At 45.3% G+C, this 25,583-nt stretch overlaps 1 protein-coding gene across 1 annotated transcript; it reads right to left on the reverse strand.

The window, feature by feature from the left end:
• Positions 1-16,013: 16,013 nt before the first annotated feature.
• On the reverse strand, positions 16,014-18,394 carry LOC149668019 (uncharacterized). The gene is made up of 2 exons (XM_089840948.1): positions 16,187-18,394; positions 16,014-16,099 (listed from the first exon to the last, which is right to left on the reverse strand). Coding segments are annotated over exons 1-2 (2,163 nt in total). The 5' UTR covers positions 18,349-18,394; the 3' UTR covers positions 16,014-16,098.
• Positions 18,395-25,583: the final 7,189 nt, after the last annotated feature.

Genomic DNA, 25,583 nt, shown 5'->3' on the forward strand with positions numbered 1-25,583 from the left:
AACTTTGGCTTTCTACGTTACATTTGAGATCCCACAACACCGCTCCCGGGTGGGCTCGAACCACCAATCTATTGGTTAACAGCCGAACGCGCTAACCATTGAGCCACGGAAGCTAAGAAATTAAATGGTTGTCAGGTATTGTGGAAAAACTTTGGCTTTCTACGTTACATTTGAGATCACACAACACCGCTCCCGGGTGGGCTCGAACCACCAACCTATTGGTTAACAGCCGAACGCGCTAACCATTGCGCCACGGAAGCCCAAAAGCTAAATGCTCGTCAGGTGTTGTGCAAAAAAACTTGACTTTTTACGTCACATCTGAGACCTCACAACACCGCTCCCGGATGGGCTCGAACCACCAACCTATTGGTTAACAGCCGAACGCGCTAACCATTGAGCCACGGAAGCCCAAAAATTAAATGCTCGTCAGGTATTGTGGAAAAACTTTGGCTTTTTACTTCACATCTGATACCTCACAACACCGCTCCCGGATGGGCTCGAACCACCAACCTATTGGTTAACAGCCGAACGCGCTAACCATTGAGCCACGGAAGCCCAAAAATTAAATGCTCGTCAGGTATTGTGGAAAAACTTTGGCTTTTTACTTCACATCTGAGACCTCACAACACCGCTCCCGGGTGGGCTCGAACCACCAACCTATTGGTTAACAGCCGAACGCGCTAACCATTGAGCCACGGAAGCTAAGAAATTAAATGGTTGTCAGGTATTGTGGAAAAACTTTGGCTTTCTACGTTACATTTGAGATCACACAACACCGCTCCCGGGTGGGCTCGAACCACCAACCTATTGGTTAACAGCCGAACGCGCTAACCATTGCGCCACGGAAGCCCAAAAGCTAAATGCTCGTCAGGTGTTGTGCAAAAAAACTTTGGCTTTCTACGTTACATTTGAGACCCCACAACACCTCTCCCGGGTGGGCTCGAACCACCAACCTTTCGATTAACAGCTGAACGCCGTAACCATTGTGCCACGGAAGCCCAAAAATTAAATGCTCGTCAGGTATTGTGTAAAAACCTTGACTTTTTACGTCACATCTGAGACCTCACAACACCGCTCCCGGATGGGCTCGAACCACCAACCTAATGGTTAACAGCCGAACGCGCTAACCATTGCGCCACGGAAGCCCAAAAATTAAATGGTCGTCAGGTATTGTGGAAAAACTTTGGCTTTTTACTTCACATCTGAGACCTCACAACACCGCTCCCGGATGGGCTCGAACCACCAACCTTTCGGTTAACAGCCGAACGCGCTAACCATTGAGCCACGGAAGATCAGAAAATAAATGGTTATCACGTATTATGGAAAAAGTTTGACTTTTCACACTACATCTGAGACCTCACAACACCTCTCCCGGGTGGGCTTGAACCACCAACCTTTCGATTAACAGCTGAACGCGCTAACCATTGCGCCACGGAAGCCCAAAAATTAAATGCTCGTCAGGTATTGTGGAAAAACTCTGACATTTTACGTTACATCTGAGACGTCACAACACCGCTCCCGGGAGGGCTCGAACCACCAACCTTTCGGTTAACAGCTGAACGCGCTGACCATTGCGCCACTGAAGCTCAGAAATTAAATGGTTGTCACGTATTGTGGAAAAGTTTTGACTTTTTACGCTACATCTGAGACCCCACATCACCTGTTCCGGGTGGGCTCGAACCACCAACCTTTCGATTAACAGCTGAACGCGCTAACCATTGCGCCAAGGAAGCCCAAAAATTAAATGTTCGTCAGGTATTGTGGAAAAACTCTGACATTTTACGTTACATCTGAGACGTCACAACACTTCTCCCGGATGGGCTCGAACCACCAACCTATTGGTTAATTGCCGAACGCGCTAACCATTGCGCCACTGAAGCCCAAAAATTAAATTTTCGTCAGGTATTGAGGTAAAACTTTGACTTTTTACTTCACATCTGAGGCCTCACAACACCGCTCCCGGATGGGCTCGAACCACCAACCTTTCGGTTAACAGCCGAACGCGCTAACCATTGCGCCACGGAAGCCCAGAAATTAAATGGTCGTCAGGTATTGTGGAAAAACTTTGGCTTTCTACGTTACATTTGAGACCCCACAACACCTCTCCCGGGTGGGCTCGAACCACCATCTTTCGATTAACAGCTGAACGCGCTAACCATTGCGCCACGGAAGCCCAAAAATTAAATGCTCGTCAGATATTGTGTAAAAACCTTGACTTTTTACGTCACATCTAAGACCTCACAACACCGCTCCCGGATGGGCTCGAACCACCAACCTATTGGTTAACAGCCGAACGCGCTAACCATTGCAACACGGACGCCCAATAATTAAATGGTTGTCAGGTATTGTTGAAAAGTTACGACTTTTCACGCTACTTCTGAGACCCCACAAATCCTCTCTCGTTTGGGCTCGAACCACCAACCTATTGCTTAATAGCTGAACGCGCTAACCATTGAGCCACGGAAGCTCAGAAATTAAACGGTTGTCAGGTATTGTGGAAAGACTTTGACTTTCTACGTTACATTTGAGACCCCACAACACCTCTCCCGGGTGGGCTCGAACCACCATCCTTTCGGTTAACAGCTGAACGCGCTAACCATTGCGCCACTGAGGCCCAAAAATTAAATGGTCGTCAGGTATTGTGGAAAAACTCTGACATTTTACGTTACATCTGAGACGTCACAACACCGCTCCCGGGAGGGCTCGAACCACCAGCCTTTCGGTTAACAGCTGAACGCGCTGACCATTGCGCCACTGTAGCCCAAAAATTAAATTTTCGTCAGGTATTGAGGTAAAACCTTGACTTTTTACTTCACATCTGAGACCTCACAACACCGCTCCCGGATGGGCTCGAACCACCAACCTTTCGGTTAACAGCCGAACGCGCTAACCATTCGCCACTGAGGTCCAAAAATTAAATGGTCGTCAGGTATTGTGGAAAAACTTTGGCTATTTACGTTACATTTGAGATCCAAAAACACCGCTCCCGGGTGGGCTCGAACCACCAACCTATTGGTTAACAGCCGAACGCGCTAACCATTGAGCCACGGAAGATCAGAAAATAAATGGTTATCACGTATTATGGAAAAAGTTTGACTTTTCACGCTACATCTGAGACCTCACAACACCTCTCCCGGGTGGGCTCGAACCACCAACCTTTCGATTAACAGCTGAACGCGCTAACCATTGCGCCACGGAAGCCCAAAAATTAAATGTTCGTCAGGTATTGTGGAAAAACTCTGACATTTTACGTTACATCTGAGACATCACAACACCGCTCCCGGATGGGCTAGAACCACCAACCTACTGGTTAACAGCCGAACGCGCTAACCATTGCGCCACGGAAGCAGAAAAATTAAATTTTCGTCAGGTATTGAGGTAAAACTTTGACTTTTTACTTCACATCTGAGGCCTCACAACACCGCTCCCGGATGGGCTCGAACCACCAACCTTTCGGTTAACAGCCGAACGCGCTAACCATTGCGCCACGGAAGCCCAAAATTTAAATGGTCGTCAGGTATTGTGGAAAAACTTTGGCTTTCTACGTTACATTTGAGATCACACAACACCGCTCCCGGATGGGCTCGAACCACCAAGCTATTGGTTAACAGCCGAACGCGCTAACCATTGAGCCACGAAAGATCAGAAAATAAATGGTTATCACGTATTATGGAAAAAGTTTGACTTTTCACGCTACATCTGAGACGTCACAACACTTCTCCCGGATGGGCTCGAACCACCAACCTATTGGTTAATAGCCGAACGCGCTAACCATTGCGCCACTGAAGCCCAAAAATTAAATTTTCGTCAGGTATTGAGGTAAAACTTTGACTTTTTACTTCACATCTGAGGCCTCACAACACCGCTCCCGGATGGGCTCGAAACACCAACCTTTCGGTTAACAGCCGAACGCGCTAACCATTGCGCCACGGAAGCCCAAAAATTAAATGGTCGTCAGGTATTGTGGAAAAGTTACTTTTCACGCTACTTCTGAGACCCCACAAATCCTCTCTCGTTTGGGCTCGAACCACCAACCTTTCGGTTAACAGCTGAACGCGCTAACCATTGCGCCTCTGAGGCCCAAAAATTAAATGGTCGTCAGGTATTGTGGAAAAACTTTGGCTATTTACGTTACATTTGAGATCCCAAAACACCGCTCCCGGGTGGGCTCGAACCACCAACCTATTGGTTAACAGCCGAACGCGCTAACCATTGAGCCACGGAAGCTCAGAAAATAAATGGTTATCACGTATTATGGAAAAAGTTTGACTTTTCACGCTACATCTGAGACCTCACAATACCGCTCCCGGATGGGCTCGAACCACCAACCTTTCGATTAACAGCCGAACGCGCTAACCATTGAGCCACGGAAGCTCAGAAATTAAATGGTTGTCACGTATTGTGGAAAAGTTTTGACTTTTTACGCTACATCTGAGACCACACAATACCTCTTCCGGGCGGGCTCGAACCACCAACCTTTCGATTAACAGCTGAACGCGCTGACCATTGCGCCACTGTAGCCCAAAAATTAAATTTTCGTCAGGTATTGAGGTAAAACCTTGACTTTTTACTTACCATCTGAGACCTCACAACACCGCTCCCGGATGGGCTCGAACCACCAACCTTTCGGTTAACAGCCGAACGCGCTAACCATTCGCCACTGAGGCCCAAAAATTAAATGGTCGTCAGGTATTGTGGAAAAACTTTGGCTATTTACGTTACATTTGAGATCCAAAAACACCGTTCCCGGGTGGGCTCGAACCACCAACCTATTGGTTAACAGCCGAACGCGCTAACCATTGAGCCACGGAAGATCAGAAATTAAATGGTTGTCACGTATTGTGGAAAAGTTTTGACTTTTAACGCTACATCTGAGACCCCACAACACCTCTTCCGGGTGGGCTCGAACCACCAACCTTTCGATTAAGAGCTGGACGCGCTAATTACTGCGCCACGGAAGCCCAAAAATTAAATGTTCGTCAGGTATTGTGGAAAAACTCTGACATTTTACGTAACATCTGAGACGTCACAACACCGCTCCCGGATGGGCTCGAACCACCAACCTTTCGGTTAACAGCCGAACGCGCTAGCCATTGCGCCACGGACACCCAAAAATTAAATGGTTGTCAGGTATTGTTGAAAAGTTACGAATTTTCACGCTACATCTGAGACCCCACAAAACCTCTCTCGTTTGGGCTCGAACCACCAACCTTTCGGTTAACAGCTGAACGCGCTGACCATTGCGCCACTGAAGCCCAAAAATTAAATGTTCGTCAGGTATTGTGGAAAAATCCGACATTTTACGTTACATCTAAGACGTCACAACACTTCTCCCGAATGGGCTCGCACCACCAACCTATTGGTTAATAGCCGAGCGCGCTAACCATTGCGCCACTGAAGCCCAAAAATTAAATTTTCGTCATTTATTGAGGTAAAACTTTGACTTTTTACTTCACATCTGAGGCCTCACAACACCGCTCCCGGATGGGCTCGAACCACCAACCTTTCGGTTAACAGCCGAACGCGCTAACCATTGCGCCACGGACGCCCAAAAAAAAAATGGTCGTCAGGTATTGCGGAAAAACTTTGGCTATTTACGTTACATTTGAGATCAAAAACACCGCTCCCGGTTGGGCTCGAACCACCAAGCTATGGGTTAACAGCCGAACGCGCTAACCATTGAGCCACGAAAGATCAGAAAATAAATGGTTATCACGTATTATGGAAAAAGTTTGACTTTTCACGCTACATCTGAGACCTCACAACACCTCTCTCGGGTGGGCTCGAACCACCAACCTTTCGATTAACAGCTGAACGCGCTAACCATTGCGCCACGGAAGCCCAAAAATTAAATGCTCGTCAGGTATTGTGGAAAAACTCTGACATTTTACGTTACATCTGAGACGTCACAACACCGCTCCCGGGAGGGCTCGAACCACCAACCTTTCGGTTAACAGCTGAAAGCGCTGACCATTGCGCCACTGAAGCTCAGAAATTAAATGGTTGTCACGTATTGTGGAAAAGTTTTGACTTTTTATGCTACATCTGAGACCCCACATCACCTCTTCCAGGTGGGCTCGAACCACCAACCTTTCGATTAACAGCTGAACGCGCTAACCATTGCGCCACGGAAGCTCAAAAATTAAATGTTCGTCAGGTATTGTGGAAAAACTCTGACATTTTACGTTACATCTGAGACGTCACAACACTTCTCTCGGATGGGCTCGAACCACCAACCTATTGGTTAATAGCCGAACGCCTTAACCATTGCGCCACTGAAGCCCAAAAATTAAATTTTCGTCAGGTATTGAGGTAAAACTTTGACTTTTTACTTCACATCTGAGGCCTCACAACACCGCTCCCGGATGGGCTCGAACCACCAACCTTTCGGTTAACAGCCGAACGCGCTAACCAATCGCCACGGACGCCCAAAAATTAAATGGTCGTCAGGTATTGTGGAAAAACTCTGACATTTTACGTTACATCTGAGACGTCACAACACTTCTCCCGGATAGGCTCGAAAAACCAACCAATTGGTTAACAGCCGAACGCGCTAACCATTGAGCCACAGAAGCTCAGAAATTAAATGGTTGTTAGGTTTTGTGGATAAGTTATGACTTTTTACGTTACATCTGAGACCCTACAACACCTCTCCCAGGTGGGCTCGAACCACCATCCTTTCGGTTAACAGCCGAACGCGCTAACCATTGCGCAAAGGAAGCCCAAAAATGAAATGGTCGTCAGGTATTGTGGAAAAACTTTGGCTATTTACGTTACATTTGAGATCCCAAAACACCGCTCCCGGGTGGGCTCGAACCACCAACCTATTGCTTAACAGCCGAACGCGCTAACCATTGAGCCACGGAAGCTCAGAAAATAAATGGTTATCACGTATTATGGAAAAAGTTTGACTTTTCACGCTACATCTGAGACCTCACAACACCGCTCCCAGATGGGCTCGAACCACCAACCTTTCGATTAACAGCCGAACGCGCTAACATTGAGCCACGGAAGCCCAAAAATTAAATGTTCGTCAGGACAATAAATAAAAATGTACCTCGATTTTTAATTTTCAGCTGTTAACCGAAAGGTTGGTGGTTCGAGCCCTCCCGGGAGCGGTGTTGTGACGTCTCAGATGTAACGTAAAATGTCAGAGTTTTTCCACAATACCTGACGAGCATTTAATTTTTGGGCTTCCGTGGCGCAATGGTTAGCGCGTTCAGCTGTTAATCGAAAGGTTGGTGGTTCGAGCCCACCCGGGAGAGGTGTTGTGAGGTCTCAGATGTAGCGTGAATAGTCAAACTTTTTCCATAATACGTGATAACCATTTATTTTCTGATCTTTCGTGGCTCAATGGTTAGCGCGTTCGGCTTTTAACCAATAGCTTGGTGGTTCGAGCCCACCCGGGAGCGGTGTTTTTGGATCTCAAATGTAACGTAAATAGCCAAAGTTTTTCTACAATACCTGACGACCACTTAATTTTTGGGCTTCCGTGGCGCAATGGTTAGTGCGTTCAGCTGTTAACCGAAAGGTTGGTGGTTCGAGCCCAAACGAGAGAGGATTTGTGGGGTCTCAGATGTAGCGTGAAAAGTCGTAACTTTTCAACAATACCTGACAACCATTTAATTTTTGGGCGTCCGTGGCGCAATGGTCAGCGCGTTCAGCTGTTAACCGAAAGGTTGGTGGTTCGAGCCCTCCCGGGAGCGGTGTTGTGACGTCTCAGATGTAACGTAAAATGTCAGAGTTTTTCCACAACACCAGACGAACATTTAACTTTTGGGCTTCCGTGGCGCAATGGTTAGCGCGTTCGGCTGTTAACCAATTGGTTGGTGGTTCGAGCCCATCCGGGAGCGGTGTTGTGAGGTCTCAGATGTGACGTAAAAAGTCAAGGTTTTTACACAATACCTGACGAGAATTTAATTTTTGGGATTCCGTGGCGCAATGGTTAGCGCGTTCAGCTGTTAATCGAAAGGTTGGTGGTTCGAGCCCACCCGGGAGAGGTAATGTGGGGTCTCAAATGTAACGTAGAAAGCCAAAGTTTTTCCACAACACCTGACAACCATTTAATTTCTGAGCTTCCGTGGCTCAATGGTTAGCGCGTTCGGCTGTTAACCAATAGGTTGGTGGTTCGAGCCCATCCGGGAGCGGTGTTGTGAGGTCTCAGATGTGACGTAAATAGTCAAGGTTTTTACACAATACCTGACGAGCATTTAACTTTTGGGCTTCCGTGGCGCAATGGTTAGCGCGTTCGGCTGTTAACCAATAGGTTGGTGGTTCGAGCCCATCCGGGAGCGGTGTTGTGAGGTCTCAGATGTGACGTAAGAAGTCAAGGTTTTTACACAATACCTGACGAGTATTTAACTTTTGGGCTTCCGTGGCGCAATGGTTAGCGCGTTCGGCTGTTAACCAATAGGTTGGTGGTTCGAGCCCATCCGGGAGCGGTGTTGTGAGGTCTCAGATGTGACGTAAAAAGTCAAGTTTTTTGCACAATACCTGACGAGCATTTAGGTTTTGGGCTTCCGTGGCGCAATGGTTAGCGCGTTCGGCTGTTAAGCAATAGGTTGGTGGTTCGAGCCCATCCGGGAGCGGTGTTGTGAGGTCTCAGATGTGACGTAAAAAGTCAAGGTTTTTACACAATACCTAACGAGCATTTAAATTTTGGGCTTCCTTGGCGCAATGGTTAGCGCGTTCGGCTGTTAACCAATAGGTTGGGGGTTCGAGCCCACCCGGGAGCGGTGTTGTGTGATCTCAAATGTAACGTAGAAAGCCAAAATTTTTCCACAATACCTGACGACCATTTAATTTTTGGGCTTCCGTGGCGCAATGGTTAGCACGTTCGGCTGTTAACCAATAGGTTGGTGGTTCGAGCCCATCCGGGAGCGGTGTTGTGAGGTCTCAGATGTGACGTTAAAAGTCAAGGTTTTCCACAATACCTGACAACCATTTAATTTCTGAGCTTCCGTGGCTCAATGGTTAGCGCGTTCGGCTGTTAACCAATAGGTTGGTGGTTCGAGCCCACCCGGGAGCGGTGTTGTGGGATCTGAAATATAACGTAGAAAGCCAAAGTTTTTGCACAATAAATGACGACCATTTAATTTTTGGGCTTCCGTGGCGCAATGGTTAGCGCGTTCGGCTGTTAACCAATAGGTTGGTGGTTCGACCCCATCCGGGAGCGGTGTTGTGAGGTCTCAGATGTGACGTAAAAAGTCAAGGTTTTTACATAATACCTGACGAGCATTTAACTTTTGGGCTTCCGTGGCGCAATGGTTAGCGCGCTCGGCTGTTAACCAATAGGTTGGTGGTTCGAGCCCACCCGGGAGCGGTGTTGTGTGATCTCAAATGTAACGTAGAAAGCCAAAGTTTTTCCACAATACCTGACGACCATTTAATTTTTGGGCTTCCGTGGCGCAATGGTTAGCGCGTTCGGCTGTTAAGCAATAGGTTGGTGGTTCGAGCCCATCCGGGAGCGGTGTTGTGAGGTCTCAGATGTGACGTAAAAAGTCAAGGTTTTTACACAATACCTGACGAGCATTTAAATTTTGGGCTTCCTTGGCGCAATGGTTAGCGCGTTCGGCTGTTAACCAATAGGTTGGTGGTTCGAGCCCACCCGGGAGCGGTGTTGTGTGATCTCAAATGTAACGTAGAAAGCCAAAATTTTTCCACAATACCTGACGACCATTTAATTTTTGGGCTTCCGTGGCGCAATGGTTAGCACGTTCGGCTGTTAACCAATAGGTTTGTGGTTCGAGCCCATCCGGGAGCGGTGTTGTGAGGTCTCAGATGTGACGTTAAAAGTCAAGGTTTTTCACAATACCTGACAACCATTTAATTTCTGAGCTTCCGTGGCTCAATGGTTAGCGCGTTCGGCTGTTAACCAATAGGTTGGTGGTTCGAGCCCACCCGGGAGCGGTGTTGTGGGATCTGAAATGTAACGTAGAAAGCCAAAGTTTTTGCACAATAAATGACGACCATTTAATTTTTGGGCTTCCGTGGCGCAATGGTTAGCGCGTTCGGCTGTTAACCAATAGGTTGGTGGTTCGACCCCATCCGGGAGCGGTGTTGTGAGGTCTCAGATGTGACGTAAAAAGTCAAGGTTTTTACATAATACCTGACGAGCATTTAACTTTTGGGCTTCCGTGGCGCAATGGTTAGCGCGCTCGGCTGTTAACCAATAGGTTGGTGGTTCGAGCCCACCCGGGAGCGGTGTTGTGTGATCTCAAATGTAACGTAGAAAGCCAAAGTTTTTCCACAATACCTGACGACCATTTAATTTTTGGGCTTCCGTGGCGCAATGGTTAGCGCGTTCGGCTGTTAAGCAATAGGTTGGTGGTTCGAGCCCATCCGGGAGCGGTGTTGTGAGGTCTCAGATGTGACGTAAAAAGTCAAGGTTTTTACACAATACCTGACGAGCATTTAAATTTTGGGCTTCCTTGGCGCAATGGTTAGCGCGTTCGGCTGTTAACCAATAGGTTGGTGGTTCGAGCCCACCCGGGAGCGGTGTTGTGTGATCTCAAATGTAACGTAGAAAGCCAAAATTTTTCCACAATACCTGACGACCATTTAATTTTTGGGCTTCCGTGGCGCAATGGTTAGCACGTTCGGCTGTTAACCAATAGGTTGGTGGTTCGAGCCCATCCGGGAGCGGTGTTGTGAGGTCTCAGATGTGACGTTAAAAGTCAAGGTTTTTCACAATACCTGACAACCATTTAATTTCTGAGCTTCCGTGGCTCAATGGTTAGCGCGTTCGGCTGTTAATTAATAGGTTGGTGGTTCGAGCCCACCCGGGAGCGGTGTTGTGGGATCTGAAATGTAACGTAGAAAGCCAAAGTTTTTGCACAATAAATGACGACCATTTAATTTTTGGGCTTCCGTGGCGCAATGGTTAGCGCGTTCGGCTGTTAACCAATAGGTTGGTGGTTCGACCCCATCCGGGAGCGGTGTTGTGAGGTCTCAGATGTGACGTAAAAAGTCAAGGTTTTTACATAATACCTGACGAGCATTTAACTTTTGGGCTTCCGTGGCGCAATGGTTAGCGCGCTCGGCTGTTAACCAATAGGTTGGTGGTTCGAGCCCACCCGGGAGCGGTGTTGTGTGATCTCAAATGTAACGTAGAAAGCCAAAGTTTTTCCACAATACCTGACGACCATTTAATTTTTGGGCTTCCGTGGCGCAATGGTTAGCGCGTTCAGCTGCTATTCAAAAGACTGGTGGTTTGAGCTCTCCCGGGAGCGGTGTTGTGACGTCTCAAATGTAACATAAAATGTCAGAGTTTTTCCACAATACCTGTCGAACATTGAATTTTTGGGCTTCCGTGGCGCAATGGTTAGCGCGTTCAGCTGTTAATCGAGAGGATGGTGGTACGAGCCCACCCGGGAGAGGTGTTGTGGGGTCTCAGATGTAGCGTAAAAAGTCAAAACTTATCCACAATACGTGACAATCATTTAATTTCTGAGCTTCCGTGGCTCAATGGTTAGCGCGTTCGGCTGTTAACCAATAGGTTGGTGGTTCGAGCTCATCCGGTAGCGGTGTTGTGAGGTCTCAGATGTGACGTAGAAAGCCAAAGTTTTTCCACAATACGTGACAACCATTTAATTTCTGGGCTTCCGTGGCTCAATGATTAGCGCGTTCGGCTGTTAACCAATAGGTTTGTGGTTCGAGCCCATCCGGGATGCGGTGTTGTGAGGTCTCAGATGTAACGTAAAATGTCTGAGTTTTTCACAATACCTGACGAACATTTAATTTTTGGGCTTCCGTGGCGCAATGATTAGCACGTTCAGCTGTTAATCGAAAGGTTGAAGGTTCGAGCCCACCCGGGAGAGGTGTTGTGGGGTCTCATATGTAGCGTAAAAAGTCAAAACTTATCCACAATACGTGACAATCATTTAATTTCTGAGCTTCCGTGGCTCAATGGTTAGCGCGTTCGGCTGTTAACCAATAGGTTGGTGGTTCGAGCTCATCCGGTAGCGGTGTTGTGAGGTCTCAGATGTGACGTAGAAAGCCAAAGTTTTTCCACAATACGTGACAACCATTTAATTTCTGGGCTTCCGTGGCTCAATGATTAGCGCGTTCGGCTGTTAACCAATAGGTTTGTGGTTCGAGCCCATCCGGGATGCGGTGTTGTGAGGTCTCAGATGTAACGTAAAATGTCTGAGTTTTTCACAATACCTGACGAACATTTAATTTTTGGGCTTCCGTGGCGCAATGATTAGCACGTTCAGCTGTTAATCGAAAGGTTGAAGGTTCGAGCCCACCCGGGAGAGGTGTTGTGGGGTCTCATATGTAGCGTAAAAAGTCAAAACTTATCCACAATACGTGACAATCATTTAATTTCTGAGCTTCCGTGGCTCAATGGTTAGCGCGTTCGGCTGTTAACCAATAGGTTGGTGGTTCGAGCTCATCCGGGAGCGGTGTTGTGAGGTCTCAGATGTGACGTAGAAAGCCAAAGTTTTTCCACAATACCTGACGACCATTTAATTTTTGGGCTTCCGTGGCTCAATGGTTAGCGCGTTCGGCTGTTAACCAATAGGTTGGTGGTTCGAGCCCATCCGGGAACGGTGTTGTGTGATCTCAAATGTAACGTAGAAAGCCAAAGTTTTTGCACAATAAATGACGACCATTTAATTTTTGGGCTTCCGTGGCTAACCATTGAGCCACGGAAGCTGAGAAATTAAATAGTTGTCAGGTATTGTTGAAAAGTTACGACTTTTCACGCTACATCTGAGACCCCACAAAACCTCTCTCGTTTGGGCTCGAACCACCAACCTTTCGGTTAACAGCTGAACGCGCTGACCATCGCGCCACTGAAGCCCAAAAATTAAATGTTCGTCAGGTATTGTGGAAAAACTCTGACATTTTACGTTACATCTGAGACGTCACAACACTTCTCCCGGATGGGCTCGAACCACCAACCTATTGGTTAATAGCCGAACGCGCTAACCATTGCGCCACTGAAGCCCAAAAATTAAATTTTCGTCAGGTATTGAGGTAAAACTTTGACTTTTTACTTCACATCTGAGGCCTCACAACACCGCTCCCGGATGGGCTCGAACCACCAACCTTTCGGTTAACAGCCGAACGCGCTAACCATTGCGCCACGGAAGCCCAAAAATTAAATGGTCGTCAGGTATTGTGGAAAAACTTTGGCTTTCTACGTTACATTTGAGATCACACAACACCGCTCCCGGATGGGCTCGAACCACCAACCTATTGGTTAACAGCCGAACGCGCTAACCATTGCGCCACGGACGCCCAATAATTAAATGGTTGTCAGGTATTGTTGAAAAGTTACTTTTCACGCTACTTCTGAGACCCCACAAATCCTCTCTCGTTTGGGCTCGAACCACCAACCTTTCGGTTAACAGCTGAACGCGCTAACCATTGCGCCTCTGAGGCCCAAAAATTAAATGGTCGTCAGGTATTGTGGAAAAACTTTGACTTTTTACTTCACATCCTAGACCTCACCGCACCGCTCCCGGATGGGCTCCAACCACCAACCTTTCGATTGACAGCCTAACGCGCTAACCATTGAGCCACGGAAGCTCAGAAATTAAATGGTTGTCAGGTATTGTTGAAAAGTTACGACTTTTCAAGCTACATCTGAGACCCCACAAAACCTCTCTCGTTTGGGCTCGAACCACCAACCTTTCGGTTAACAGCTGAACGCGCTGACCATTGCGCCACTGAAGCCCAAAAATTAAATTTTCGTCAGGTATTGAGGTAAAACTTTGACTTTTTACTTCACATCTGAGGCCTCACAACACCGCTCCCGGATGGGCTCGAACCACCAACCTTTCGGTTAACAGCCGAACGCGCTAACCATTGCGCCACGGACGCCCAAAAAAATGGGCGTCAGGTATTGCGGAAAAACTTTGGCTATTTATGTTACATTTGAGATCCAAAAACACCGCTCCCGGGTGGGCTCGAACCACCAAGCTATTGGTTAACAGCCGAACGCGCTAACCATTGAGCCACGAAAGATCAGAAAATAAATGGTTATCACGTATTATGGAAAAAGTTTGACTTTTCACGCTTCATCTGAGACCTCACAACACCTCTCCCGGGTGGGCTCGAATACCAACCTTTCGATTAACAGCTGAACGCGCTAACCATTGCGCCAAGGAAGCCCAAAAATTAAATGCTCGTCAGGTATTGTGGAAAAACTATGACATTTTACGTTACATCTGAGACGTCACAACACCGCTCCCGGGAGGGCTCGAACCACCAACCTTTCGGTTAACAGCTGAACGCGCTGACCATTGCGCCACTGAAGCCCAAAAATTAAATTTTCGTCAGGTATTGAGGTAAAACCTTGTCTTTTTACTTCACATCTGAGACCTCACAACACCGCTCCCGGATGGGCTCGAACCACCAACCTTTCGGTTAACAGCCGAACGCGCTAACCATTCGCCACGGACGCCCAAGAGTTAAATACTCGTCAGGTATTGTGTAAAAACCTTGACTTTTTACGTCAAATCTGAGACCTCAAAACACCGCTCCCGGATGGGGTCGAACCACCAACCTATTGGTTAACAGCCGAACGCGCTAACCATTGCGCCACGGAAGCCCAAAAATTAAATGGTCGTCATTTATTGTGCAAAAACTTTGGCTTTCTACGTTACATTTGAGATCCCACAACACCGCTCCCGGGTGGGCTCGAACCACCAACCTATTGGTTAACAGCCGAACGCGCTAACCATTGAGCCACGGAAGCTAAGAAATTAAATGGTTGTCAGGTATTGTGGAAAAACTTTGGCTTTCTACGTTACATTTGAGATCACACAACACCGCTCCCGGGTGGGCTCGAACCACCAACCTATTGGTTAACAGCCGAACGCGCTAACCATTGCGCCACGGAAGCCCAAAAGCTAAATGCTCGTCAGGTGTTGTGCAAAAAAACTTGACTTTTTACGTCACATCTGAGACCTCACAACACCGCTCCCGGATGGGCTCGAACCACCAACCTATTGGTTAACAGCCGAACGCGCTAACCATTGAGCCACGGAAGCCCAAAAATTAAATGCTCGTCAGGTATTGTGGAAAAACTTTGGCTTTTTACTTCACATCTGATACCTCACAACACCGCTCCCGGATGGGCTCGAACCACCAACCTATTGGTTAACAGCCGAACGCGCTAACCATTGAGCCACGGAAGCCCAAAAATTAAATGCTCGTCAGGTATTGTGGAAAAACTTTGGCTTTTTACTTAATAATAATAATAATAATAATAATAATAATTTATTTACTTTTGTCCACTACGGTCTTGCCCGTTACAATGCAAGGCCAAGTCAAAAAATGACTTTTAGCCGTATTCCATATTTTATACATAGTTGTTTATCATGCCTTTTATTATATTTTCATTAATGTTATGTTTATTTTTAATAATTTTAGGTGTAATATATTTAGCTTAAATATAAGAACAAAGGGAGTTGGACACTAGTGTATTAAATTTTAAAATTAGGTTTTAGCATAATAACAAACAAAAAAGATCTACAGTTAGTTACATATTAGTTTAAATGAGTTATAAAATTAGAGTTAAACATTAGAATAGATACATTTCTAGAGTTAGATTGAATTAAACATTAAGGTAATCCAATTCAACCGTTCTCATATGTTACCATTTTATGTTATACGATTTAAAATATACTGCCGCACTACAGTTTTAAATTTACCTATACTTATATTTAGGGAAGGGTTTAGGTCATTGAACTGCTTGGTCATTTTACAAAAGATAGAATTGAATTTTGTAGAAGTGCGCGCGTATTCTATTTCCAATAGTAGGTATTGTCGTGTATGGTGCTCTGAAGGTGTGCGTAAAAGAAACGGGTTAAATATGTTAGATTTTAGTGATTTAAAAATCAATAGTAAACAAGCAAATTCATATATTTGATAGATAGAAAGGACCTGGAGGGATTTAAATATCGGGGCGGTTGGTGCCAAATATGGTTTATTGTCCACTATTCTTAGAGATCTTTTTTGAAGTATTAGTAGTCGATTCAAATTGTATTTTGATGTATTGCCCCAAATCGCAATGCAGAATGTTAGGTGAGAGTAAATTAGCGCATAGTAGAGCTGCAGTCGTATTTCGTAGTTGAGAATCTTTCTGTTTTGATGGATCAAATATGTTCCATATGCAATTTTCTTTACTATGTTATCTATATGTGTATTAAATTTTAGATGTGGATCGTACCATATACCGAGGTATTTATATAAAACAACTTCCTGTAGTATCTTATCTCCTAGTCGAATTCTGGTATTGTTGTGGCGGGGCTTGTTAATGTTGGAGAATATCATGTACACGGTTTTTTCGGTGTTTAACTCAAGAAGATTAACTTTAAGCCAGGTATCTATTTTGACGAGTAGCTTATTGGCATCAGCCATAACATGATTCAGTTCTGATCCCCCGTTGACACTGACCGTGTCATCCGCATACAGGGTTAAAAAGTTCTCTTTATCGATCGCAACTATATCATTGATGAATAGGTTGAACAAAAGTGGAGAGAGAATTGATCCCTGAGGAACTCCACATAGCACCACATTTTCTGAGGAAACTTTACCATTAAGTTTGGTTTGACTCTGTCGCCCTTGTAAGTATGAATTTAGCCAGTTATGACTCTTGCCCCTCACACCCATGGAATATAATTTTCCCAGTAGAAGTGAATGGTTAACGGTATCAAAGGCCTTTCTGAGATCCAAAAATACTGCCAAAGCGTAAGAGTTTTTATCAAGTTGATCCACAATTTTTTTATAGACCTTTAGGTTAGCTACTTCTACACTAGAGTTCTCTCTAAATCCAAATTGCTTATTCGTTATCAGTTGGAACTTATTTACAAATTTTGCAAGCCTGTTATTAAAGCATTTATCAAAGACTTTGGCAAAGATTGAGAGGATTGAGATCGGTCTGTAATTATTGGGAGAATGCCTGTTACCGGATTTGTGTATGGGCACAATAATTGATTTTTTAAGACGTTGCGGGTATTGGCCTTTGTCAAAAGACAGATTTATTAGGTTTGTGAGAGGCTTTATTATCAATGGCGCTACAAGTTTTAGTATTCTTGGTGAGATATCGTCAAAGCCTGCAGCAGAGTCGCTTTTTAATAGTGAAACTATGTTTAATATCTCCGATTCCTCTACTTGGAAAAGGGCCATAGTATTCGGTAGGTTTTCGACAACTGGTGTGTTTTTGTATGCGTTCATAGATTGGCCTTGGTTAGTTTGAGGTGGGTTAAAAAAATTGTTGAAGTTGTCTGGGGTGTTTTCAATCGATGTTTCTTTTTTAAGTTTGCCTTTCCCTAACAGGTCATTGATTGTTTTCCATGTCTTCTTCGGATCAGCCTGGCAGACTTCCAATGCTTTTTTATAATAGTTAATTCTTGCGTCTCTAATCATCTTATTGCAAAGATTTCTTTGGTCTTTGTATTGTCTTATATTGGCCTCAGTAGGGTTACGTTTCGATATTCTTTTGGTCCTTCTTTTTACTTTTATGGCACTGAGTATATCATTAGTAATCCATTTACTGGAATCACTTTTTGTCACCTCATAGTAAGGGAATGTAGTATCGTAAGCCTCAACAAAGAAATCATGGAATTCATTGAATTCAGTGTTTACGTCTACGGTATGTACCATGGGTTTCCAAACTTTTTTTTGTAGGATATTAATAAATTTAGTTATATTGTGTTGCGAGAAATTCCTAATTTTAATTTTAGGTCTACTTTCTTGGAGGCAGTGACAAGAGATATTAATTGGGAAATGATCAGATGCATCTATGTTGTTCATAACCTTGACTTGCGCGGTAGTATTAGTAAAACAGTGATCGATTAGGGATGCGCTAGTTGCCGTTACCCTTGTTGGTTCAGTCACCAATTGGTTTAGGCCATAGCTGCTTGTCAGATCTATTAGTCTCTGCGTTGTGGTGCTGGTTTCATTTAAATTTATATTAAAATCTCCAACTATGACTTTTCGTCCTCGCGGTGGTCCCATTTTTTCGATTACTGATTCAAGCAGTAGAAAAAATTCGTCTGACAAATGTCCCGTTCTATATATAACTGCTATGTATAGATTATTTACTCTAATTGTGTGCACTTCGCAGACTTCATTTAAGATACAGGCTTCCAGTACTACTTCGAATTTCAGCTCCTTCCTCAAATAAAACCCAACACCACCTCCCCCTTGATATGTACGATTCCGTCCAGTAAAAGTTAAGTTTGGATACGATTCAGAGTATTCGCCCTTGAACCAGGTTTCCGTTAAGGCGAATATATCAATATCATTTTTTAGAGACTGACATTCACTTAATAGGTGACCAAAATTGGCTTTCACACTACGAATATTATTAAATATTATGTTAATCATCTGGAGTTAATTTTGACACCCGAACCTTTTTATACAAAACTAGAAAATCAAAAACATTTATAAAAAGAAAAGAAAAGAAAAAAGAGGAGAAAAAACAACAACAAAAAAAAGCAAGAACCAAGTTAAGTTTTTATAACTACATCATTGGCAAAGTCGTATTTAAAAGTGTCCAAATCTATATTAATCGAGATGCTATTGATCCATTTATATCGGCTTGGAAGTTTGGTTTTCGCAAATTGTCTTAACTTGTACCTAGCTAAGTTTTGGTTAGAAGTATAATCGTGTTCTAGGAATATGCTTGTGCCCTTAAGCATGGTATTTCTAGTAAGAATCGACATTTTTATGTCATACGTTTCCGTTTTTAGAATGACCACTCTGTTTTTACCAGCGAGATAGGGGCCTTTGCGATACACTTGAGATTGGTTTATGGGGATGTTTAAATTGAGATTTTGAGTAAATATGTCTTGGATTTTTTTGACTAGTGTAGCTCTATCTTCAATGTCACTGTCCGGAATACCCCTGATGGCAAGGTTATTTCGTTTTATCATAGCCTCTAAGTTGTCGATTTTCCTTTCATTTTCTCCAAAACGGCTTTTAGTTCGCGATTCTACGTCTACAGCATTCTGTTCTATGTTAGAGATCCGATCCTGTATAGACCCCATGTCTTTAATTGCGTCCTGCATATCCGCAATTGATCTTTCCATGGTTAGCTGTCTTTTCTCAATTGCCACTACAGATGCTTTGGTATCGTGCAGATTAGTGCTTAATCCATCTAATTTATTCGATATCTTTCTAAGTTCTTTAAACAGTTCCGCAGAGCTGAGTTCCGTTTCTTCACCCGAATTAGTGTTAGAGTTCGCCCTAGTCTTAGTCATAATGGTCGTGGGATTGCGCTAGCCGTGATAAAGAAGGATTTAACTACGTAGATGGAAGTTTGACTGAGTGTCCAGGGTCAGAGGGTCTTGGGAGGTTAAGCGACCGGCTGGAGCAAAAGGTGGTTTCAGATTCCGGTAGGCCTTAGTTTTAGGCGACAGATAATTAAATAGTTTTTTTTACGTTTTTTTCACGCGACACTAGTATAGTTTTTTATATAAGGCTTATTACTTTTCCCTACGTTATCAATCTGTGCTTTATTTTTTTCCCTACTTTATCTATCTGAATATTTTTTTAATCGACTTATCTTTTCGGAATGTTTGCTGTACGACGCCTTGTCTACCGGGTCCGGATGTATTGGAAGTAGGGTTTCCGGGTACTGACTGCTACGGCAATTACTTCAGTTAAGGTGAATAAGAAAGCAATTGACCCTGTCATCAAGCACACTCGTCCCGGTATTAATCGGCCGCACCACGTTTAATCACCGCAGTAGGTTAATTCACTGTCCTTTTATTTTCCAACGCAGATATAAATCACGATCGCGGGTATAGTTAAAAAAAAATACTGTGAGTAAATAACTTAAGATCACGGGTATAGTTAAAGATACTAAATGAGTCAATAACTGAGCAGGATTAATAAAACTTCGACTTAGCACAAAAACACGGAGCGAAAAAATACTGCGACCGCACTCTCTGACTGCCGAAGATTGACTCACATCTGAGACCTCACAACACCGCTCCCGGGTGGGCTCGAACCACCAACCTATTGGTTAACAGCCGAACGCGCTAACCATTGAGCCACGGAAGCTAAGAAATTAAATGGTTGTCAGGTATTGTGGAAAAACTTTGGCTTTCTACGTTACATTTGAGATCACACAACACCGCTCCCGGGTGGGCTCGAACCACCAACCTATTGGTTAACAGCCGAACGCGCTAACCATTGCGCCACGGAAGCCCAAAAGCTAAATGCTCGTCAGGTGTTGTGCAAAAAAACTTTGGCTTTCTACGTTACATTTGAGACCCCACAACACCTCTCCCGGGTGGGCTCGAACCACCAACCTTTCGATTAACAGCTGAACGCCGTAACCATTGTGCCACGGAAGCCCAAAAATTAAATGCTCGTCAGGTATTGTGTAAAAACCTTGACTTTTTACGTCACATCTGAGACCTCACAACACCGCTCCCGGATGGGCTCGAACCACCAACCTAATGGTTAACAGCCGAACGCGCTAACCATTGCGCCACGGAAGCCCAAAAATTAAATGGTCGTCAGGTATTGTGGAAAAACTTTGGCTTTTTACTTCACATCTGAGACCTCACAACACCGCTCCCGGATGGGCTCGAACCACCAACCTTTCGGTTAACAGCCGAACGCGCTAACCATTGAGCCACGGAAGATCAGAAAATAAATGGTTATCACGTATTATGGAAAAAGTTTGACTTTTCACACTACATCTGAGACCTCACAACACCTCTCCCGGGTGGGCTTGAACCACCAACCTTTCGATTAACAGCTGAACGCGCTAACCATTGCGCCACGGAAGCCCAAAAATTAAATGCTCGTCAGGTATTGTGGAAAAACTCTGACATTTTACGTTACATCTGAGACGTCACAACACCGCTCCCGGGAGGGCTCGAACCACCAACCTTTCGGTTAACAGCTGAACGCGCTGACCATTGCGCCACTGAAGCTCAGAAATTAAATGGTTGTCACGTATTGTGGAAAAGTTTTGACTTTTTACGCTACATCTGAGACCCCACATCACCTGTTCCGGGGGGGCTCGAACCACCAACCTTTCGATTAACAGCTGAACGCGCTAACCATTGCGCCAAGGAAGCCCAAAAATTAAATGTTCGTCAGGTATTGTGGAAAAACTCTGACATTTTACGTTACATCTGAGACGTCACAACACTTCTCCCGGATGGGCTCGAACCACCAACCTATTGGTTAATTGCCGAACGCGCTAACCATTGCGCCACTGAAGCCCAAAAATTAAATTTTCGTCAGGTATTGAGGTAAAACTTTGACATTTTACTTCACATCTGAGGCCTCACAACACCGCTCCCGGATGGGCTCGAACCACCAACCTTTCGGTTAACAGCCGAACGCGCTAACCATTGCGCCACGGAAGCCCAGAAATTAAATGGTCGTCAGGTATTGTGGAAAAACTTTGGCTTTCTACGTTACATTTGAGACCCCACAACACCTCTCCCGGGTGGGCTCGAACCACCAACCTTTCGATTAACAGCTGAACGCGCTAACCATTGCGCCACGGAAGCCCAAAAATTAAATGCTCGTCAGATATTGTGTAAAAACCTTGACTTTTTACGTCACATCTAAGACCTCACAACACCGCTCCCGGATGGGCTCGAACCACCAACCTATTGGTTAACAGCCGAACGCGCTAACCATTGCAACACGGACGCCCAATAATTAAATGGTTGTCAGGTATTGTTGAAAAGTTACGACTTTTCACGCTACTTCTGAGACCCCACAAATCCTCTCTCGTTTGGGCTCGAACCACCAACCTATTGCTTAATAGCTGAACGCGCTAACCATTGAGCCACGGAAGCTCAGAAATTAAACGGTTGTCAGGTATTGTGGAAAGACTTTGACTTTCTACGTTACATTTGAGACCCCACAACACCTCTCCCGGGTGGGCTCGAACCACCATCCTTTCGGTTAACAGCTGAACGCGCTAACCATTGCGCCACTGAGGCCCAAAAATTAAATGGTCGTCAGGTATTGTGGAAAAACTCTGACATTTTACGTTACATCTGAGACGTCACAACACCGCTCCCGGGAGGGCTCGAACCACCAGCCTTTCGGTTAACAGCTGAACGCGCTGACCATTGCGCCACTGTAGCCCAAAAATTAAATTTTCGTCAGGTATTGAGGTAAAACCTTGACTTTTTACTTCACATCTGAGACCTCACAACACCGCTCCCGGATGGGCTCGAACCATCAACCTTTCGGTTAACAGCCGAACGCGCTAACCATTCGCCACTGAGGTCCAAAAATTAAATGGTCGTCAGGTATTGTGGAAAAACTTTGGCTATTTACGTTACATTTGAGATCCAAAAACACCGCTCCCGGGTGGGCTCGAACCACCAACCTATTGGTTAACAGCCGAACGCGCTAACCATTGAGCCACGGAAGATCAGAAAATAAATGGTTATCACGTATTATGGAAAAAGTTTGACTTTTCACGCTACATCTGAGACCTCACAACACCTCTCCCGGGTGGGCTCGAACCACCAACCTTTCGATTAACAGCTGAACGCGCTAACCATTGCGCCACGGAAGCCCAAAAATTAAATGTTCGTCAGGTATTGTGGAAAAACTCTGACATTTTACGTTACATCTGAGACATCACAACACCGCTCCCGGATGGGCTAGAACCACCAACCTACTGGTTAACAGCCGAACGCGCTAACCATTGCGCCACGGAAGCAGAAAAATTAAATTTTCGTCAGGTATTGAGGTAAAACTTTGACTTTTTACTTCACATCTGAGGCCTCACAACACCGCTCCCGGATGGGCTCGAACCACCAACCTTTCGGTTAACAGCCGAACGCGCTAACCATTGCGCCACGGAAGCCCAAAATTTAAATGGTCGTCAGGTATTGTGGAAAAACTTTGGCTTTCTACGTTACATTTGAGATCACACAACACCGCTCCCGGATGGGCTCGAACCACCAAGCTATTGGTTAACAGCCGAACGCGCTAACCATTGAGCCACGAAAGATCAGAAAATAAATGGTTATCACGTATTATGGAAAAAGTTTGACTTTTCACGCTACATCTGAGACGTCACAACACTTCTCCCGGATGGGCTCGAACCACCAACCTATTGGTTAATAGCCGAACGCGCTAACCATTGCGCCACTGAAGCCCAAAAATTAAATTTTCGTCAGGTATTGAGGTAAAACTTTGACTTTTTACTTCACATCTGAGGCCTCACAACACCGCTCCCGGATGGGCTCGAACCACCAACCTTTCGGTTAACAGCCGAACGCGCTAACCATTGCGCCACGGAAGCCCAAAAATTAAATGGTCGTCAGGTATTGTGGAAAAGTTACTTTTCACGCTACTTCTGAGACCCCACAATACCGCTCCCGGATGGGCTCGAACCACCAACCTTTCGATTAACAGCCGAACGCGCTAACCATTGAGCCACGGAAGCTCAGAAATTAAATGGTTGTCACGTATTGTGGAAAAGTTTTGACTTTTTACGCTACATCTGAGACCACACAATACCTCTTCCGGGCGGGCTCGAACCACCAACCTTTCGATTAACAGCTGAACGCGCTGACCATTGCGCCACTGTAGCCCAAAAATTAAATTTTCGTCAGGTATTGAGGTAAAACCTTGACTTTTTACTTACCATCTGAGACCTCACAACACCGCTCCCGGATGGGCTCGAACCACCAACCTTTCGGTTAACAGCCGAACGCGCTAACCATTCGCCACTGAGGCCCAAAAATTAAATGGTCGTCAGGTATTGTGGAAAAACTTTGGCTATTTACGTTACATTTGAGATCCAAAAACACCGTTCCCGGGTGGGCTCGAACCACCAACCTATTGGTTAACAGCCGAACGCGCTAACCATTGAGCCACGGAAGATCAGAAATTAAATGGTTGTCACGTATTGTGGAAAAGTTTTGACTTTTAACGCTACATCTGAGACCCCACAACACCTCTTCCGGGTGGGCTCGAACCACCAACCTTTCGATTAAGAGCTGGACGCGCTAATTACTGCGCCACGGAAGCCCAAAAATTAAATGTTCGTCAGGTATTGTGGAAAAACTCTGACATTTTACGTAACATCTGAGACGTCACAACACCGCTCCCGGATGGGCTCGAACCACCAACCTTTCGGTTAACAGCCGAACGCGCTAGCCATTGCGCCACGGACACCCAAAAATTAAATGGTTGTCAGGTATTGTTGAAAAGTTACGAATTTTCACGCTACATCTGAGACCCCACAAAACCTCTCTCGTTTGGGCTCGAACCACCAACCTTTCGGTTAACAGCTGAACGCGCTGACCATTGCGCCACTGAAGCCCAAAAATTAAATGTTCGTCAGGTATTGTGGAAAAATCCGACATTTTACGTTACATCTAAGACGTCACAACACTTCTCCCGAATGGGCTCGCACCACCAACCTATTGGTTAATAGCCGAGCGCGCTAACCATTGCGCCACTGAAGCCCAAAAATTAAATTTTCGTCATTTATTGAGGTAAAACTTTGACTTTTTACTTCACATCTGAGGCCTCACAACACCGCTCCCGGATGGGCTCGAACCACCAACCTTTCGGTTAACAGCCGAACGCGCTAACCATTGCGCCACGGACGCCCAAAAAAAAATGGTCGTCAGGTATTGCGGAAAAACTTTGGCTATTTACGTTACATTTGAGATCCAAAAACACCGTTCCCGGGTGGGCTCGAACCACCAACCTATTGGTTAACAGCCGAACGCGCTAACCATTGAGCCACGGAAGATCAGAAATTAAATGGTTGTCACGTATTGTGGAAAAGTTTTGACTTTTAACGCTACATCTGAGACCCCACAACACCTCTTCCGGGTGGGCTCGAACCACCAACCTTTCGATTAAGAGCTGGACGCGCTAATTACTGCGCCACGGAAGCCCAAAAATTAAATGTTCGTCAGGTATTGTGGAAAAACTCTGACATTTTACGTAACATCTGAGACGTCACAACACCGCTCCCGGATGGGCTCGAACCACCAACCTTTCGGTTAACAGCCGAACGCGCTAGCCATTGCGCCACGGACACCCAAAAATTAAATGGTTGTCAGGTATTGTTGAAAAGTTACGAATTTTCACGCTACATCTGAGACCCCACAAAACCTCTCTCGTTTGGGCTCGAACCACCAACCTTTCGGTTAACAGCTGAACGCGCTGACCATTGCGCCACTGAAGCCCAAAAATTAAATGTTCGTCAGGTATTGTGGAAAAATCCGACATTTTACGTTACATCTAAGACGTCACAACACTTCTCCCGAATGGGCTCGCACCACCAACCTATTGGTTAATAGCCGAGCGCGCTAACCATTGCGCCACTGAAGCCCAAAAATTAAATTTTCGTCATTTATTGAGGTAAAACTTTGACTTTTTACTTCACATCTGAGGCCTCACAACACCGCTCCCGGATGGGCTCGAACCACCAACCTTTCGGTTAACAGCCGAACGCGCTAACCATTGCGCCACGGACGCCCAAAAAAAAATGGTCGTCAGGTATTGCGGAAAAACTTTGGCTATTTACGTTACATTTGAGATCAAAAACACCGCTCCCGGTTGGGCTCGAACCACCAAGCTATGGGTTAACAGCCGAACGC

The sequence above is a fragment of the Phalangium opilio genome, unplaced genomic scaffold, assembly GCF_054372755.1.
Source record: "Phalangium opilio isolate 3A_F unplaced genomic scaffold, DU_Popi_V2 ptg000056l_1, whole genome shotgun sequence".
In the NCBI taxonomy this organism is placed as follows: Eukaryota; Metazoa; Arthropoda; class Arachnida; order Opiliones; family Phalangiidae; genus Phalangium; species Phalangium opilio.